Genomic DNA, 20,338 nt, shown 5'->3' with positions numbered 1-20,338 from the left:
CTCGCTTCTCCCACTACACTTGCTGTGTTTTACTCGTGTAGGAGAGTGGAAGTGATTTCTGCCAAGGAAAAAAAGAAAAGGACACATAACACCACTTGGAGCTAGGCGGTCGGTGCTGTCCCAAGTTCGGGCATTCCCATTTACCAATTTCGGACATTATATGGTGACCTGCGAATAGCATGGCCATGGAGGGGAGGGCGAAACGTGGATAGGAGGAATTGTGCTTCAATGAAATAAAGGACTTTCCCCAACAACGTGGCTGAAAGCGAAACGAATATTGGGCAGATGAAAGAAGCGCACCAAGGCGTCCTCGGTGTTCAGCAGCAGCAGCAGCGGGAGGTGCCGAAGCATTTTGACCATAAATGAAGCGTACAAATAGAAATAGCCCTGACACTTCCCTCCCATCCATCCACGACCAACACGCACACAAGGGTGGAAGTGGTCTTTTGGCTTGGAACATAATCGTTGGGAATTGTGTGCTGACAGAATAAAGCATCGCCGTGCTAAGGGGCTGGAGGCAGCGGACAGCGCAGCAACGTGTGTGTCATGTTGAGTGTGAGAAGACAACACACAACAACTCCCAGTGGCGGGAGGGGGGGGGGGGTGGATGGAGAGTGAGTCGGATGTCCTTTCACTATTCAACGGTCATAGGACTCACACACACGCACGTACACAAATTGTTTCAGCTACATCAAATGAAAGGCAGCTGGAGAAAGACGTTCCTGTGGGGGGTGGTGGTGCCCCGAAGGGATGCCAAAAGACCGAAACCGAGCAGCTGGAACGATGCTGGGAGCCACCACACAGTGTCGGAGGAAGGTGGCAATGTGTGTGTGTGTGTGTGTGCCGCAAGGATAATAGAGAAACTTATGGAACGTGATGATGTTGTTAATTAAATGTTGAATACGGAATGAATCTTTCGGGAGATAAGAAGATCGCTTAATGACTGACACGGGGTACAGGGCGGAACACAAGGAGCGCCGGGGAGGAGAGTGCCTGTATCCTTCCGAGCTAGTCAGACAACCGAAACGAGGGACGAGACATGCTTTGGGCTAAATTTTGGGGTAAGTGGAACCGGAAGACCCGGTAGCCGTTGGCACAATTGTGGCATGAGATGTTTCCGCTCCGAATGCCGAAATGGATGGGATGGGAAACGACGGGGAAATGAAGCGACTGAGAGACCTTTCGACACACCAGCATGGATCCGGGTGTTGGGCAGGAGCTTGGGAGATAGGGACAGTTTCTTGCTCAGTTTACTCTTTGATCGATATAAATCACTTTCGCTCGTGTTTCAGTCCCAGACGAACCGAGCCCCGGAACCCAAGGTCTTTGTGGAACGCCGCTCCACAGGAATGTTAATGTTTTGCGGTTTTTGGTTGGAAGAGCCAACCAGAACGTGATTTTGGGGAGTGGTTGGGCCGGTTTGAAGAATGAGAGGGTGCGACCAATGGAGAGCGGTTTTGCTGCCTCAAAGAGCGCTACGAGGGACACAAAGTCGTCGTTAGGGAAGGGAGAGAGACCGAAGGGAAACGGAGAAGAACTAATCAACTAGACAAATTTTATTTCAATCGGTTGTGCGGATGAGGGTGAAACTAAAACGAATTTACTGAACAAGGGGTGGAGGAGTTAGAAATTCATATATGTATTTAGATATGTATTTACCATTGGCTATAAACAAACTGAGACCGATGCGAACTAGTGCCACTGCGTACGATTGGAACATTTGAAACGTGAACGTTCGTTTTAACTATTTCAAGTTTATAAATTACAAAAACAACTCATCTAATGGCAATTGCATGGACAAAACAACAGACTTTGTGAAAATGTCCTTAAAACGGCACGATAAAAACTAATCGGCCACAAATCGAGGGGATTTCCTTTCGACCAGTCGTAAAACTCGATGAGTTTCGAAATTTCAAAGTTAATTAATTAATCCCTGCCCTTCGCATCATCCCTTCCCCGATGGCAGATTTTGCGGAAGAGATTGTCCGAAACCGATAATCGCTAATTCCCAATCGGTGGCTTTACTGCCAACAGTCAGTGACAACACAATCTCGGGTAAACCATTTACGGAAAACTGTTTTGGTAAACGGTTTGATTCGCTTTTTTGTGCTCGTCGTTGCTGCTGCCTTTTTACAAACCTAATTTCGATCCCATCAACAGCAGTTTGTTGTGTACAAACCCGAAAATGATGATGTGGGAACGAGAAGAACAGCTTGGCTTCTGAACGCACTTCGTGGAAGAATGGACGATGTGTAGCAAAGCGATAGAGCTTCTGATTAGATCTAAATTACACCCCAACCGATCCCCGGCCGGCTTTATGATAATTGAAGGGTTAATGGTACTTGCTTGGGCGTTTCGATGTCGTATTGTTTTATGTATTTGGTACCAAATCACTATCGCTGAGCATTTTTTAGCGCTTGATTTAGATTTAATTGCGATACCTTTGAACAGACAATGGTTGAAAAGTACAAATCAAGAGTTTGTGCTGGCGGGGAAGTATTATAGCAGCTGAATGGCTTGAACATGCAATTGACATTTTTTCAAACAAAGTATAAGCATGATAACAGAAAAGAGTTTTTCCCTTTCAAAATCGATAAAAATAGTATTAATGATAAATTAATAGAAACATGTGGAAAAAAGCAAAAATGATCAATTCGCGCCATGTACAATGGAAACAAATTGTGCTGATAATGATTGGTAGTAACATCACAATAAAACAAAAACATTCTACAAGAAGTATAAAAAGCTATTACATATGAACATTGTCTTCGTGTGTATGAAAAAGACGTCTTGCATAAACCGAATAAACCAAATGAAAATGCTAGCCTCAACTCAATAATCCATTCCTGATCTCACGACATTGTTACACAGACACAGATTTAAAACATTAGTTAGGATGATATATTAGAACAAACACAAGATGATTATGATCTCTAGCGCCTCTCTCTCTCTCTCTTTATCTCTTATACACGCTCTCTTTCTGTTGCATATTAACTGTGTAAGGCTGGTGGGATCGCTTTCAGCATTGTAAACCAGGAAAAAGGGGAAAAAGTGCATTGCAGTTGACACAACAAAAAGAAAAATGCAGGGTGAATGGGGGCGGGGGCGAGGGGATAGATGTTATGTGCGTTTGAATAGTTAACACGAAACTTACTAAAAGTTGCTGAATTCCCTGTTGCTGATGTTGCTGCAGATTGGCAGGGCGAGGCCGAGAAGAGGATTCATATGGTTTTCATTTTGCGCGTTTTTCAAAATCGGTCGTTTTTTTTCGGAGGGGGTGTCGTGACGCGAATAATTTTGTGGTTTTGTTTAACGTGAGAGTTTGAATGGTGGTTTTGTTTTGCGTTTTTTATTTTGAAGAATTTGCAGCAGCAAAATGAGAGAATTTGCAGCGTGCGATTAAGAGTCAGAAACGGGACAAAAGGAGTAGAAGAAGAAGAAAAAATAGGAGATCAAATTACATGGTGTACAAATTATTGATTGTTGAAATAGTCCTTCCTATCATACAATAGGTTGAATTTTCGTTACAAGACATTCACCCCCTCTTCTTACTAGGACATAAACGATCGCCGTACTTGGGAGATGAATGGTCTCCAGCGACGAAGCGAAGAAACAAAACTCTCTTAATCATCAATTATGGAATAATTCAACTTAAAAAAAAAAGGTAAAAAAGCATAACGCAATCTAATGAGAATTCACGCGTCTACTAAGCGATCGAGCGTCTACTACTGATTGTCTTGGCGATCGTATTGGGGATGGAGCTTTGAAAGAAAGTAAATATATCAAACGTAGGATCAAAACCATGACCTTAATCAAAGCAAAGCTAATAGAGAGTAGTAAGTAGTTCCAATACATTCCATAATTTTGGCAAAACAATACTAAATACCATATGAACAAAAACCGTTTGATTTTGTACGTATGTTAACGTGGAGCGATGAAGAACAGAACCATACTTGAACTCGAACTCAGTCAATGAAATCACTAAACTATGGGCAATCAAATGGTCAAATAAAATGGAGTAACCAAAACAGGGAGGAAGAAAAATCACGCAACTAAGGCATATATCTAGATAAACTCAACACATAATTAAATGGTTACAAGGTAAGAAAAGGAACAATATCATCAGTATGTGACACTTTGGGGTGGAGGGTAATCGATTAAAACAGGGGATCATCAATCAATCAATGCTTTGCTATAGCTCGACATTTTTTTTGCTTTTCATGAGGCCCTGCGTGTTTTGTTGGTTGAATCGCTCTATTCGGTACACTACGCATACGTAGGGGCGGAATTGCCTTTTTGAAGGAATACAAGTTATTACCCTCAATGCGTCTGCTAATAAGACTACTTACACCAATGATTGCGTTCAGTTCCGGCATTGTGACCTGTTTCGCTCGCTCCACGGCTGAGGCGATCTGTTGCTGATGCTCCGTTGCCAAGAATGGCAGCAGCTGGCCGATGAGGGCATTCAGTCGTTTGGCAATTTCCGTCTGTAAAGAAAGGAAGAAGAAAAACAAACAATAAATAAAACTTCGAATTAGTATGATTTTATAATGAAAGCGATCAAGCTTCTTTGCTCTCGTAAATCCTATTACTGCAAAAAAGAAGCAAAATATATTCGCAAATATTCGTCACAGATCCAAGAGTCATCTCCTCTGGCAAAGATGCATCAAACAAAGTTGGTGAAGTGTGCTGCTAACACTCTGCAAAGGTTCGTCTAATCTTTTGAATAAATTATTACCACGCTTAGTCCGGCTGCTCCGGAAAAGCGGACTGATGTTTGTGTACGCAAGAAGCAGCACAGAAAATAAGAAAAATAACCTTCGAAGCTCTGAGGAACAAAAAAAAATGGATGAAAACAGATTTGGCTAAGGGGAGGAATCCTTTAAGATGTCGAGCAGATAAGTCTCTTTTCGTTTTATCAACCATTATGCTGCCTTAAATTCTATTTTTTATTCAATCCACACCACCGCACCTTCTCGCTATAGCTTGAGCCCCACGCGTGCAGATGGCCGCATGTCATCGAAGGGTTTCCGTGAGCGATATTAAACGTCACTGGCCCATAACCTGCTGCTCTACCCAGCCGAGCTGGGGTTTATTTTACTTTGCCTTCCTCTCTTACTGACTCTGGAAATATCCTGTCCACTCCTCGCCCACTGGCAGGCATTCCGATCGAGATCACAAATCTACAAACAACCATCTGACCGTAAACGGGACTCTGGAAAAAGAGGTATATAAAATATTGCGACTTTGGTCGACTTACTTCGGGCAGAGAGAGAGCGCGCGTGGTGTGAATGGATGGAGACGCCAGGTAAACCGTGCGGTAACGAGCATATGGACCCCGACTGTGTTTTGTGACCCCGGGTGTGGGGCGGCATCGTCTCATCCCTTTTTTTCCGGATCTAACACATTGCACCATAAAAAGGGCTTATTCCTCGACCAGCAACGGAAGTCACACAGTTGAATAAACCGGTGCGCCCCGATGGGCGGAGAAACGCAAAACGGATTCAAACGGAAGGACGGAAAAACAAGAAACGAGAAATAAAAGAATGTTTCACCTAACCGACCAAACCCTACTGTTGCACACACAAACACACACTCACACACCTTAAGCTGGAAGAAAACTCCAAAAGAAAAGGGTATTTACTTCCTCAAAAAGATTCCCTTCTTCTACGACCCTTCTTCCCGTTCAATAGAAAAATGATAAATTTTTAGCCCTTCCATGGTTTGGAGAATATCCCTGGTGCATGGGGTTTTGGATAACCAATTTTAGATGCACCGTTTTTGGGGAGGACGGAGGAACGCGGACGACGAAAAAGAATGGAGCGAAAAAAAAAGTTTCCCCTTAGCAAATTCAACTAAAGTCCAGTTAGGGTGACCGAGCTGCGGGATAAACTCTTGAAAGAGGTGTCGTCTTGTGCAAACCAACAGAATGTGTCTCACGAATTCAGCCGGATTTTGGAATTTTGGGTTAAGCTCCCCTCGTAACGGTTGACAAGTGAATGGATTTTTCTTTGTCATTTTCGGCACCCCCTGCGCCAACTCCCGTTTTTTGGCAAGAGCAAACACACCACCGAGGAAAGACTCGGTTTTTTGTGTGTCTTGTGCGGTTGAGAGTGCTTCCATCCTTCCAAGGATTGGAAAGGCGAACTTTGAGGGGCAGAGCAGCGCCTTATCCTTCATCATTTTTTAAAACATCCTCACCTTGTACCGAGAAGATGCTGTGCGGTAAATGTGGAAAGGATGGGAAACAGAAGAAGAATCGCCGAAAAATGTTACAACAGCAAACAGCTTTATAGTGTGCCATAAAATCGATTCGATTCTTGTGTCCTTCTCTCTCTCTCTTCTCCCCATGGGTGACTGTTCAATTTTTCGCCTTCTCACTGACGACAGACACACGCCGAACCAAACAACGGTGGTGGTTATATTGATGGAAAAAGGCGTCGCTGGAAGTGGGAGGAAATTTGAACCAAAAGTTCAAACAGAATCCATAACACGATAGCAGAAGGTATTTTTGGTGAGTACATTTGAGCGGGAAGGAGAAGGTGAAACGAACTCAAATCGAACGTCAATATCATTGGAGCGGCGGAGCTGATTGGGCGGAGTGTGTCGGAGACGAACTGCACCCCGCCTCATGACTTTATTGAAAAATAATAAAACGAACAAAATCATTCTCGAGCACAGTCACTCCACGAATTCTCGAATCCATCTCTCACTTCTTCCTCCGAATAGAGAGGGAAGCGGGAGGTAACAGGGAATCATTCGCTTGATCCCCTCCTCCTCCCCACTTTGTTCCCCCGTTTCGTGTTGTGGGGTTGTATTTTGTTCGATTTTATTTTCGTTAATATCAAACAACGACAACAACTCCTCGGAAAGGGGAATCATCATCCGATCCCAGGGCATGATTTGATTTTCGTGACGATTTGGTCTATTTGAGGCCCTGCGCCACATACGTTCTGGGCATCGATCGAAGTGGGGGAAAATAAAGGTTTGCTGAGAGGGTTGATTTTTTTTTCCCCTGCCAAAGGTGTGTCGGTATTGCCTTTTTTAAACGATTTGTCACCATTCAAACGCAGACAGCTCAGTCAAAATGCCAATCAAGTTTGAGGAAATTAGTGATGAATAGTTTTACGGGAAGCCAAACGCAAGTAAAAGAGAAGATTTTAAGCATCACACTTTGGTATGCAAGTAGGACAGTAATTAGTGTTCGAATCAAATAAGAAATCACAATAACGAAATCAGCGAGTTAACTTATTCGATCATTTCCATCATCAATAATAAGCACGATTTATAAGCTTCATCGCCGTACTCTCATCGACCACCATTGTTGTCATTTGCCTTCGGTAAGCTTGGGAAGTCATTTTGGCCTCATCGCTTTTATCTTGAAGGCAGAGGAAGAAGCTTTTTATTGAACCGGCGGGGTCCGGATCCGGGACCGAGAGGAGTGCGCCGACAGAAACGTTTCATTCTTGTCATCCTCTTAATCAGCATCATTTTCCGCCGAGACATTGAATGGAAGATGAACAAGAAAATGTATCAAGAGAAAAAGCTGAAATCGAACCAGCGAGGGAGCAAAATCGTCTCGCTTGATGAAGACTTCACTTCCGCCTACCATCCCGTTGTTCGGTACCAAAATAAGGCCGAACCTCTTGACTATATTTAACACTATGGTGACCCGCGGGGGGGCTGGGGAGTGTGGAAGTTGAGTGGCAACGAAGTGGACGAATCATGGGCACCTAAGCCATCATTGCTTCCGTCTCCCGACAGCCCGGCCGGTCCTATGTAGCAGAGATCGGTATCGATTCTAATCGAAAAACGAAACAGAGAGCCCCGCCCGCGCCCGCTCCGTTGCACACGAAGAAGGGACAGAGCGATGACATCGAGTGCGGGAGGACGAGTTGTTTATTGAAGAAGCGTTTTTTCCCGGAAGGATTTTCTTTGATTGAATTAGGCTTTATGACTTCCAGAGGGGTTGGGTTGTTGTGATGTGCCCGTTGAGTTGGGAGCAAAACGCATCACTCGAAATGGGGCGCGTTCGAATTGCCGAATGTGGTTCCTTTTACTCTGGATACGATACTCTAGTGCGCAGAGAACGAGCAAACCCCGGAGCCACACATCTTTATCCCCCTCCCTGGCTAGATCTGACTTATGATGAATGATGAGTTTGAGGGGAGGCGTAAATAGAAAAAAAGTCATATCCGATTTTCCCTCCCATTTTGTGCGATGCTTTTTCGGTCCTTTAGCTCTCTCTCTCTCGATGTGGCCTCATTCCAGCACCAACAAATTGTCCTGGCTGAGATTTTTCAAGCGTTAAGCCCACGGCTCATCATCATTCGCAATGCTGAAACGAGCTAAAATCGGAAGAAAAACGCCACATACAGACCACCGACCACACGCACCCAGCTCAGCACGCATAGGCCAGGAAGAACAAAGGCACTCACGCAACACCAAAGTGAACGACAAATGATTGAAGTTGATGAGCGTACGCGTACGTACGCCGTTGCCTTTCGCACACAACAACCCATCGCTATTTTGGTGCAGGAGCGGGGAGCGTACACGGTGGCGATATAGGTTTTGGGTGTTGATGAATGGGCTAAGCCGACGGGATTTAGCGACGACGATGCCGGAAGGGATGCGGTAAAGAGCAGTCAAGAGAATGGGGCCGATGACGATGATGATGTCTACTCTTTGCACTTTTTACTTCCTCCAAAGCAACGGTTCGTGATGACGCCGCTTAGCCTACCCACGGGATTCCGGCCACGGGTTTCTGGAATCCGTAATTCATGATGAAGATGATGCGTTGCTCATCCAATCTTTCCCACCCTCGTGTTTCATGCCATTCTCGCCCGGCTGTGCAATAACATGCGATTCCATTTTCCCTTATTTTTTTGCGCGCGCCGTCGCTCTGTTTTCATTCAAACCACGAAGTAAAATCATCTCCTTTATACCGTCGCGTTAACAGGAAATGAACTACTGCTTGCGGGGAAAGACAGAGACAGAAAGAGATAGAGATAGAGAGAGAGAGAGAGAGAGAGAGAGAGAGAGAAAATAAAGCTAGTGGGCAAAAGAATTACACGGGGACGGAAGGTGCGTATCATCCCATCGTGTGGCCTTTGGCGGCATTGTTCAGGCGGCTGTTTGCGCGGGGGAGAAACCAACGCGAAGATATAATCTTTTGCTGCTGTCCCCTTTGCTTCTCCTTGATCCCCCCCTGTAGCACTGTGCAAAAATGCCCAGAGCCAACAGCACCAGCAGGGGAGAGCAAGAGGGTGAAAAAACGATATGATTATGATGGAAGGCTGCTGCTCTTTGTTGTTGTGTTCGTCCCATGCTCGCCCTTCTTGCACACCCACTTACTTTATCTTTTTTTTCTGTTCGCTTTTGCTATCGATTGATCCCTTCAAAAGTGCGAGATAGTAAAAGCGGGGAGCGGCGCAAAGGTGGACGGTCTTCTCACACAGCCCCAAAGAAGGACTACAAAAGAGAGAAGTTAATAAAAATGCGTAGGCGGTCAGTCAACGCCAATAACAACACACATACATACACATACACAAAAGTAAATAAATAAACAAACAAAACCAAAAGGGCTGTGCGAGTGGAAAGGACGCGCCGGCACCATCATAATGGTATAAAAAGCGTGTGCAAATGAATGATTGTGATGAGTTGTGCTGAAACTGGCAGGAAGTTGGGCTATTCTCGGTAATAATGGGGAAACAAATGATGAATCTGTTGTAGCAGTAAAACGGATTCGACCCCCCCCCCCCTCCGTCTGCTCTCCACAGCGATGACAGCGGGAAAAGGTTGGGAATGATTTTTATCCCTTTTTTATTTGGCACCAATACCGTAACTCCCTCGTTCCTTCCTTCGTGATGCACATTTAATGATTGCGTAGTCGCCTTGCTGGCAGACGTTAAATAATCGTTCAGCGGAAATGTGTATCCGTAAGCATTATATTATAATCACAAAGGAAAGCAGCAAAAAAGGGGTTACGTAGCTCCCAAGAAGCACACACAAAAAAAATGCCTTTCATTGGCAATAAATAACATTTTTTTAACTTCAATCATAAATTGAGTAAATAGAAGGTTAAACAAGACATTTGTTCATTTTTTCATTGTAAAATGTTTCAAATTCAAACATTCAAAAAATAACAGTTGAATAATTTTATGTCAGTGATCATTTAAAAAAATCTGAATGATTAAACAAAATAAAAAATAAGCAAACATGTTATCAAAAAATGCCTACCGTATTTGAGATTTTAACAGCTCAAGCATCTTGCTTAGATTCAGCATGACTATAAACAAATTATTACACTAAAATTAGTCTGTACTATGTTTAGTCAGCTGTAAACCCATTGAAACTAGCCTTGTGTTAACTACACTCACCATATTTACAGAGCAAACCAAGAGAAATCTATTGTAGCTGTGACTTTTGTGATCAACTTACGCACTGCAAAGGGGACGAATTTATAGGGTAACTGCTAACAATGCGAAAAAAACATTGATCAAAGGGTATACCGAAGAGATTGCTGCAAACGATTCTCAACACATCGATGCATTCGAACTGAAACAGCTACCCTACACATCACGGAACACAGAAGTGTTTGCTCGCTCTGCTGAAAGCCTGTTACAGTTCAATGCCTTTTTTGTTGTTTCTATGTTATTTAAAACACCATATGCGGGATGATGTACAGTATGTAGCAATTTTTTTTTAGTAACACGCGTTAGGTGCACTTTACGTGTCGGGCTTTTTTGCCTGTTTTTGTGCGTGATAGGCAACGAACGCGTTATTGTATTAGCTTGAAAGGTAAAAGGAACGGGCTCAATCTGGCCATAGCATCGCCATTGTTCCAGTTGGTTGGAGGATTGGATGGATGGAAAGAAGGCAGGAGAAAATGATCATGAAAACCAACATCAGCTACATCACATCGTACCGTTTGTTCAAAGCTCTGGTAGCAAAGCGAAACACTCTCTCCCCTCTCTTTCTCTCTCTCTCACACACACACACACACACACACACACACACACACACGATAGACACACACACACGATAGACACACATGCAAACAGTGAGAGGATGAAATTTTCAAGCGACACAAGGATCGAATGAACTGATGCCTCTTTGGTCAGCTTTATGTCAAGTGCAACAAACATTTGCAGGCATCGTACACTCCCTCCTCCCTTTCCATCCCTTCTCTGTGTTCACTGTTTACCGGAAAAGTCCCCGAGGCAAGAAGCTGCCGGTGCGCAGCAAACAAGCCAACCGACCGGTAGCACGTGTTTCAGCTTCCGTGCTTGAATGGAGCTTTGTCCGGCCACCCGGGGCAAAGGGAACAACGACATTTCAAAACACTTCCCATGAGCATCCCACATTCTGTTCGGCACAACGGGCACACGCCCTTGCCCAAGTCCACCGCTATCAGCGCGACGTGGCTTCCACCACAACGTCCTTCGTTCTGGGGGGAGCCAAAGAGTGTACACATGGAAAGCCATCAGACGAATCAGTTCCTGCATTTCTCCAGCATCATTCTCGAGCATCACACACACACATGTGAAGCGTATTTTGAAAAGCCTCTCCAAAGCAAACCCGCTTTTCTCGCCGCATCCAATGCCCCGCACTTTTGTGGATGGCTGCAGGCATCATGGCCGTATCTCCTCGACAGTGTTTGGCGCTATCGGCAGGATAGCCATTTTCGATTTCTCTCCTCTTTCTACCACACTCTGCGGCGTTCTCTTTATCCCTCTCTTTCTCTTACTCTTTCGAGATGTTTTCTGAATGTTTTGGAACAACCTCTCACCATGCTTGCACGGGGTAGTAGGGAGGGAAGTAAAGGCCCAGCTGGTTGGGCAGTGGGGAGAAAAACATATCACTTCCGACATTGGAGCCTTGGCAAGTAGCCGATGGATGAACTATTTCACTGTCCACATACACGCGCGACCCGAACCCAACACAGACAGACAGACGGTAAAAGTTAGTCCTTTTTCGTGTTTTTGTGTGGGAAAAAGCTTTACTCTCACGCTAACGTGGGCTGCGGGGTGATGGAGCCTCCCTTCCAAAAGGTAAGCCGTTGCGGTTTTGCGGAAATTTAGGTTTTAGGATTAGGCGCGGGCGGGGCGGGGAGTTGGAATGTTCACTGTGATAGAACGATTCCACAAGTGCTGTGTAGTCATGAGACGATGCCACAGAACGGTACACAGTACGCACTACAGGTTGAAGAATACATAAATCACTCCCAAGCTGTGGTTGAGTTTGTTTTCCAACGAGGCACAGTGAATTCAAACGATTTGCAAATACTTAAAATTTTGTAAAAATGCACGGCTTGTGTGATGTGAACATCTTGGAATGTACTGTTTCTTGTCAACCGACTAACTATCACCACGGAATTGTTATACTTTTACAATTACTAAACATATTTCACTACTGATTTCAATAAAAAAGGTTATTATTCTTCAAAGTAAATATAAATTAAATTTCCAAAGCAAACATTTTTTGTCCACCTCACCCTCGCATTGCTACAATTCCAATTCGATGCTCCCAGTTGGAAGCAGACAGTGTGCAAAAAAAAGAACGGAAAATCTAAACGAAACACAATATCCGTGTCCGGTGTAGCGATTTGGAGCTATGAGATATTTATCGCATTCGAGTGCAGAATCAAACAGTGACATAATCCACCGTCAAAAACATCGGCAGCAAATGAATACGGGCCGTGTGAAGAGAGATAAAGTAAAAAGCTATGCATTTCAATGTACCGTATATTGGCGTGCAGGTGGTTGGGTGGTTGGGGTATGCACTTTTATTTTCCACTCTGTCAATTGGCCGAATGTTTCGATACAGGTCGGTTTTTGTCCATTTTCATAACCACTCTGCACGATTGCGTGTTTGTTGTTGTATGCATGTATCTGAGGGTGTGTGAAGAGTGGTTTCGCAAAAAGCACGCTTAGAGCGCAAATGGATTCGATTTGGCTACAGTTAAAAATTAAATTTGCCACACATGCTGCGCATAGTTGATAAGCAGTGAACTGAATCAATTCCTCCGTGCACACACACACATAGCGAATGAGACATTACCCAAAAAACAAACTCAAAACAAACAAAAACAACACAAAAAAACGCATTCCTCCTCATCTGCATTCAATGCATTGAGCATCATTTTTTTTACAATAATAATAATGGACAAGAGTAAAATGCAGCACACACTCGTTGTTAAGGCGAGAGCGTCGGAGCAAGCAAGATGCAGCGCGGGCAATTGGCGGGGATTCACGTTCAACTCGTGCAATTGCATTTCAATTGGGAGATGTATGTGCAAAAAAGGTATGAGAGAATCCATCTACCGAACAAAAATAATACCCCAAGCGTGTTTATTTATTTGTTCTGCTGTCATGTTGTGTTTTCGCTGTATGTTTTTTTTCTCTCTACACCCACCATTCGACGTATTCGGTGCGGCTGGAATGCGCTCATCAATATAACAACTTCTAGTGTGCTGTTTTTGCTGTTGTTTGAATACGGGTAGCAATTCTGAAGCGCACAACACCCGGTTGATAATTTTATTTATCTGTTTTTCGGGTGCCGCGATGGAGCCTCCCCCCCCCCCCCCGGCGGCTGTGGCCCAAGCGAAATGCGATACATTTTTGATGCTGCTTTGTGTATTTTAGTCAGTTGAATGGCTTTACGAGTGGCCACAAAAAAGTGGCACCAGCAAAAGAAGCCAAAACAAAAAAAACGCGAAGCTTAAAATCCAATTGAATGTGTCAAATGAAGGCAAAAACAATTATTTGAACAAAAGAGCAAACGGCAAGCAGAGGGACGCGCGCTTGTGGTAGCAAATTATTGCAGTAAAATATTCACACACCCACATTGAGAATGATAGAAAAGCAAAAATACTTGAAACAAAAATATTAACACCAGCCACTACTGCATCGTGTTGTGGAAAGTGAAAGAAATCCGACAGGACTATTAAAAGAAAGATTAAATAGCAAGTTAACCGGCACGTCACAGCTAACAAAAGGATAATATAAGGAATCATAAATCTAAAGAGCTTATAACATAAAAACAAGTTCAAGGAACTGTAAAATGAAGTACATCTTTAATATGTAATATTAATAAATATATCAAACTACTGTTTTGCTACTTACAAAAAAAAAAACCATTCTCAGAAAACAGCCTCCGACATTGAGTGAGTGTTCTCGCAATCAATCATTCAACGTGTTTCATCAATAGGCTGCTTAACCCATCATCAACCTGCACAAGATGAAAAATGCTGAACAAAAACACCCCAAAAGCCATTATAATAATCCACACAATCAAAGGTAGGCGCTGCTTGCCTTCCCTACCAGTCCCACTGTCGCGCGACGAAACCCTCGCGGTGGAAAAATAATTAAACTCACACAACGTTGCGTCCTGCTCTCCCTCCCCCCTTTGGGGTTCACATTGTGTTCAGCCACATAGAGCAAATCTGTGCTCCATTGCACCACCGCACACAGCATAACACACACACGCGGTACAAATGATAATTATAAATCAAATTGTTTTAATTGATACAACTATTTATGATCGGACCCAATTAACCGACGGGAGGATAATTCGTATTTATCAACCTACCTCCAGCGCCAAACCCCTAGTGCACTGTACTGTCGCCTACGGAGGCGCTTCGCCGCGTACGGTTTCAGCACATAATCATTATCTTCTTTCGCCAGCGCCACACGTGTTGGGATGGAGGGATGGTGAGGGGGGGGGGGAGATATCGGTTACCTATCCCACCACGCGACGGTAGAACACAGAAGCAAAGCAGACAGTGGAAAGAAACGGACAGGAAAGGAGAAACGGGAAGGGCCTTTTGAAATTAATTCAATTCAACGATTCATGTTGGCGTTAGGTCAATTCACACACTGACATACGGGACGGGCCGATCAGGGGGGCGGCCGGAACTCGATGGAGACGCATGGTGGCGTGTACCATATTGGCGACAGGAAAATCGCCCACAATTGAAAAGGGAGTGAATAGGGGGGGATGGCAGTGGAAACCATTGATCAATAAATATTGTACAACCACTGGATGGATCGTTGTGCCATGCGGGTGTTGTGTTTCAATCACGGCCTGAAATAATTATCATGGCGGGAGGGGGTAGATTTTTGCTTGCTGTTAATTATCTTGTTGATACTTTTTGTTTCATTATAACGAACACTTTCGGCGTATAATATTCGTACGATATATAGGAATCCGAAAAATTTACACATAAAGAGTTTGTAAAATATGTTATACATTTAAATCGCTTAACCAGTCCGATTTAATGAAACAACTTTCGACCATCAGTGCAGTAGAATTGAGGCATTTTAACGTAATTAATGTAATAAACAATCATCATGCGCAGAAAAATAGTTTTATCTCCACGAGCAAATCAAAGGTGATGAACGATGTACAACTGCCCAAAAACAGTCCATCCCTCAAACGTTTCGACAAGCTACCTCCACACCGTGTCGACGCCAACTTTTAACACGCCCGATACACCACCTCCCCACGCGCGGCTTCCTCGCATTATCACATCGGTTTGTTTTAATTAATTGGTAATTACATGTTATATTTAATGTTTAACATCAGCCGCGAAACGTGTACAATACGGCCCAGGCAAGCGCACGGGATAAACGAGCAAACACACACACACACACACATCATGCTTGGCTCCTCTCTTCTCCATCCAGCCGTGCGATAGTGTGATAGAGAAAGGGTGTAGAGAGCTGTACCCGGGACACAAAATGAATTTCCCATGTTAATCGCAGTGAGGGTGGTGGTGGCCGTAAGGGTGGCGGGGCCTCTTCCACAGGAGGGCAAGTGTGAATGGGCAACGAAATGGCATCATAAGCCGCAAAGTTGTGGCATTCGGTTCGGTTTTGGCAAGTACGCGCGCCAGCCATCCCCCACCACCGTTGTTGGCCCGCTTCCACCACATACACACATCAACAAGCGTTGGCTTATTGACTCGCATAATGAGCGCATATTTACCACTGCTAACCTACGCAGCACCACCCCCACCAGTACACACCCGTGTCCAACCAGTGCGTGTGCGTGTGTGTATCTCTCGAGCACACATTTCAATAATATCCGGTCTGCCCATTCCGTTCATTTCCGTTTGTCGAACAATTTGCAACACATGAGCTGGTTTATTGATGAAGATAATGATGCTGCTCCCCTGCCGATGTGTGGTGTTTGGGGCCGTAAGTTGGTGTGTGTGTGGTTGGCAATTTTACTCTGTTAGTGTGCCGCCACATAGTCGCGTACGTGTGTCAAACACGCGAACAATAAATCGTACGTCACCCACCCCACCACCACGATCAATGGCCACCACATCACCGTGCTGTGCCACGTTTGTCCATTTTTTTTTCTCTTCTGTTCGTTCGGTGAAAGCAGAGATCATCCTGCAGCACTACTCGTGCGAGAAAGCGCTGTGTGGAGCTTGTTGTTGTCATTATTCCATAAATAAATACATCATTATAAATGAAGTGTGCTTCCACCACTTACCGGTTTGCGAGAAAGGAGAAGAGAGGGAGGGGAGGGGGTGGCGTGCGTGGACCGTTATATTGAATAAATAAAGTGGATAACAAACAGCTCAAGCGTATGCGCAAACTTTGACTTTCCTACTCGATCACCGTCCATTACCGCCCCGCCACCGCTTTGCTTTTCCCTTCGCCGGTCGCCGGCTTGCAGAGAGCAAATGGAAACACGCAAAAGTTACGCTCCATTTGCATCAAAGCCGCCGGTCACCGATTGCGTTTTTCGGGGCGGGTGGGGAAAACAGTAACAACAGTACTTTTTAACCATCACACATATAAATTGCTTTGCTTTCAGGACGGTCCACAGTTGGTGGCGGTAAGTTTCACCACAGTTTGTATGTTTAATGGGTACAATTGAAGCGCAATACAATCACTGCTGTTTGTCCTATACATATATTTCAGTGCCTTTCCCATGTGTATGGCTACAATCCCTTGAGGGGGGAGCATTTTTATTATTCCTATTCAACAACAAAGTGGAAGTGGCGGAGGAGTGTTTTAAAAGCCTGCAGCAGGCCGGGCAACAGGTTTGAAAAGGTGGACGATTAGCAGCTACCACCCATCGTTTTATCGTTTCCACAATCGGTAACACTGGGATTAGGGGGGAATAAATAGCTTACGTAGGAGGGAGGAATTTAAATTAGAAACATGTGCGGTCCGTTGTGTGTAAGGTGTTGATGATATGGTAAAACTAATCAGTGGAAATTAATTTTCACTCATACACAATCACAAAATAACACATATAGAATATTTGAATATTTGAGCAAGATATAAAGCTGTAAAAGATTTGAAACATATTTAATATAACAATCCACACACAAATCAGAGTGTAATTCTTCCAAACGTTAGCACATTTTCTCTCCCATAACAAGCTAAAATGATTCCATCATGTCACACATCTCTCTCTCTCTCTCTCTCTCTCTGTCTCACCGATATACTCCAGCACTCCCAGCCTCGACCCAATTAAACACCAAAGCATGGCAGTCATCCGGGAGCGTGAACATTATTAATTATAGATATCTAATTATCTCTCCCGCCCTATCTCCCCCCTACCGTTGTGGCCTTCCGCAACAGACATTTCTTTTCTATTTACCAAACTTCACGCGAAACCGGTTTGTGTTTTCCTTATCTTCTGCCCCCTTTGCTACAGCGCACTCCACTTTCACCCGCTTCCCCCCTTCCCTAGGCTGCCTTTGGTTGAATTTACGATGCAAAAAGATCCCAATCATTGAGCGAGCGCAGGGGTAGAATTTGGCTAAACCCTGCTTCAACGGGGACCACCCGTGCCGGAGTGTGTCTGTTGTTTTACGAACGCAAACCAAAGGACGACGACAGGACGAGAAGGAGCTGGATTGGGGGGGACGAAAGGAAAACAAATTAAACTTTTCCTCGTTTTTCGCTCGCTCATTTAAGCAAAAGTGACAACGATCTCCTCGGGGGAATTTTGGCCCAACGAAGCCCAACACAAAACCCAACCCACAGTCCAACTACACCTCCCTCCTTCGAAGCAACACACAATGCGAACTAACCATTCCGGGGTGGGGGAAGCACTGAAAGCGTAGCGGGGAGGGGGAACAAAAAAAATGAAACAAGAAGCTAACGCCGTCGCGCTGGGAGCTGTGCTGTGTGTAACAACTGGCCCTGTAATTTCGACCGAAGAAAAGTGAAAGAATAAGCTAAACAGCAAACAAACCTTCACCACTCTTCACCACTGGAATACACCCCCGCGGCCAGCCACCACTGGGGCAAAGGAATTAAATAAATGTAAAAAGATCGGATGGCTTTGATCCGTAAAGCGGTGTCGTGGGGAGGAAGACGGAGAGGACTTGAGAGGGATGGGTGAAGAAAACAGTGCAACAGCAGCAGCAGTAGCAATAGCAACCGTACCCGAGGGGAAATGAAATTAGATCTTCCACCCTCTTTGCTACTCCCTCACACACTCCATTCACTACACTTCATTCGCTTCATCTCGTCAGCCTATTAGCATTTTCTCCGTGTACTTTCTTCTCCGTCGCAGAAAGTAAGACAAAGGATATAAAAATCTCGCCCTCAAGGGGGAAAACACGCTTCTTCTGCACGCGCTTGTAATGCCGTGTTGTTTTCGGTAATTGAGAGCAACAGCAGCAGCAACGGAAGGAGGAATGTTTTTCACGTTTTCTTAAGCCATGTTTTTGCATTAAACAAGATTAGTTATTACTCTGAATGTATAAGGAAATTTGTATATTCTCACGCACTGTATCGTGATTGATTTGTTTGCGGCTCAAAATAAGCAATTGAAGTTTGATCGTGGGACTTTAAATACCTAACACAACTTCTATTGATGTAGTCATTGCAGGAATCTTGATAATGCATCAACAATTAACCCTCGCGTCGTGGTTAAACAAACGAAGCTACATAAATTTCTGTTTAAATGTTACTCCTTTCCTTCCTTCCAGTCTGCGCTCACACGAGTGGGTTCATGCAAGACAAAGCTAATGAAATTCATCCGAGTAAATAAAATACAGATTGCCAAAAAAAAACCCCACGAACAACAGCTCAAGCATGGCCGAGAGCGCATCGTCCTGCCACCGGGAAGGTATATTTACGGCTACTCGTTTTCGCACGCTCACCATAATTCACTACACCCAGCTCACTACCCTCACGGTGGTACTCATTTCATCCGGTACTGCATTCCGAGCGCGTAACTCACCTTCGCACCACCACCATCATCACCACCGCAACCACGACAACGACGACGACAACGACGACGGCCAAGTCCTTACCAAGTACACGGTTGAGTAAATGTGCTGTGCGGAACTGGCAGGGCGTCCGCAAGGAGAGGAAAAAAGAGAGAGAGTTCCATTTTTCCAACCATTTGCCCGCTCCATTACAATGCGACCACCGCACACCACCACCAGCGCACCATATCTCGCCCTTACCTCTCTACAGCTCATTTCACAAGCAAGCTAGCTAGATTGTCGGTGCTGAATTCCCTTGCCCTGTTCCACTGTTCTTGCTCCTTGCTTTCTACCCTACCCCACCCCTATACCCACTCCCCACTCCCCCCTCCTCCGATCAAGAGAAAGCCATCCATCTCTCGGCACGATTTGAGCTACAGCCATTTCCTGGTTTTTCTTCGTTTTTCCACATATTTTCTTCCCTTTCCTGTTGCCTCCTTTGCTGCATTCCCCCTTCTCTTCCCTATCCAGCCCGAAAACTGCTCCAGGAGATTGCTGGAAGGAGAGGATGGCAGAGGCAGAGCAGTAGTCACACTTCATGTTACCGTTGATGAAGGTGAGAAAAAGTATACGAAAAGTTTCCTGATGAAGTTTCCATCGTCCTTTCCTCCTGTCCCATTTCCACGCTTTTCGAAACCATCCCCGGGCGGCACACTCGCAATAACAAGTGTGGTGGGATGGGAGAGCAAATGGAAAAGAAGAAAAAAAATGGATATAGGGGGCTTATATTTACACAAAAGCAGTCAGCAGCAGCAGAAGTAGGCAAGTAGGAGGGCGAGTGGAAGTATCAGTGCAGCAGAAAAGAGATACCCTGTCACGTGCAATTAGAGTGCAAGGGAGAAAGTACGAAAACAACCGGCGGGCGGCGGCAGCAGCATTAGTCCCTGCCCTGCCCCGGGGCCAAATCTCTCCCCGACGCACGTTGACTCAATTGTGTGACAGAGAGAAAGAGCAAGAGAGAAGGAGAGAAAGAGAGCGCACGAGCATGGGGGAACAGGATGCAAACCATAATTGAAGCGGGGAGGAGGCGGCGGCTGCGTCGGCAGCGGCGGCGGCGGCGGAAAGTGGTTGCTTCCCCTCTGTTTC

General features: G+C 44.9%; 1 protein-coding gene across 20 annotated transcripts in view; it reads right to left on the bottom strand.

The window, feature by feature from the left end:
* Positions 1–20,338, bottom strand: part of LOC121589001 (protein groucho-like) — a 193,981-nt gene that overhangs the window by 23,422 nt on the left and 150,221 nt on the right. For 16 of the 20 annotated variants that reach the window (XM_041907508.1, XM_041907517.1, XM_041907526.1 and 13 more), the window contains 2 exons: positions 4,350–4,487; positions 3,155–3,187 (listed from right to left, as the gene is read on the bottom strand). In XM_041907508.1, coding sequence (XP_041763442.1) covers positions 3,155–3,187; positions 4,350–4,487 — 171 coding nt within the window. The remainder of the gene's footprint in view (positions 1–3,154; positions 3,188–4,349; positions 4,488–20,338) is intronic. The other 4 variants (XM_041907519.1, XM_041907521.1, XM_041907522.1 and 1 more) reach the window with 1 other exon arrangement.

This window comes from Anopheles merus, chromosome 2R (assembly GCF_017562075.2).
Source record: "Anopheles merus strain MAF chromosome 2R, AmerM5.1, whole genome shotgun sequence".
In the NCBI taxonomy this organism is placed as follows: Eukaryota; Metazoa; Arthropoda; class Insecta; order Diptera; family Culicidae; genus Anopheles; species Anopheles merus.
Note: the sequence above shows the minus strand (reverse complement) of the source record. Positions and strands in the feature narration are given on the sequence as shown.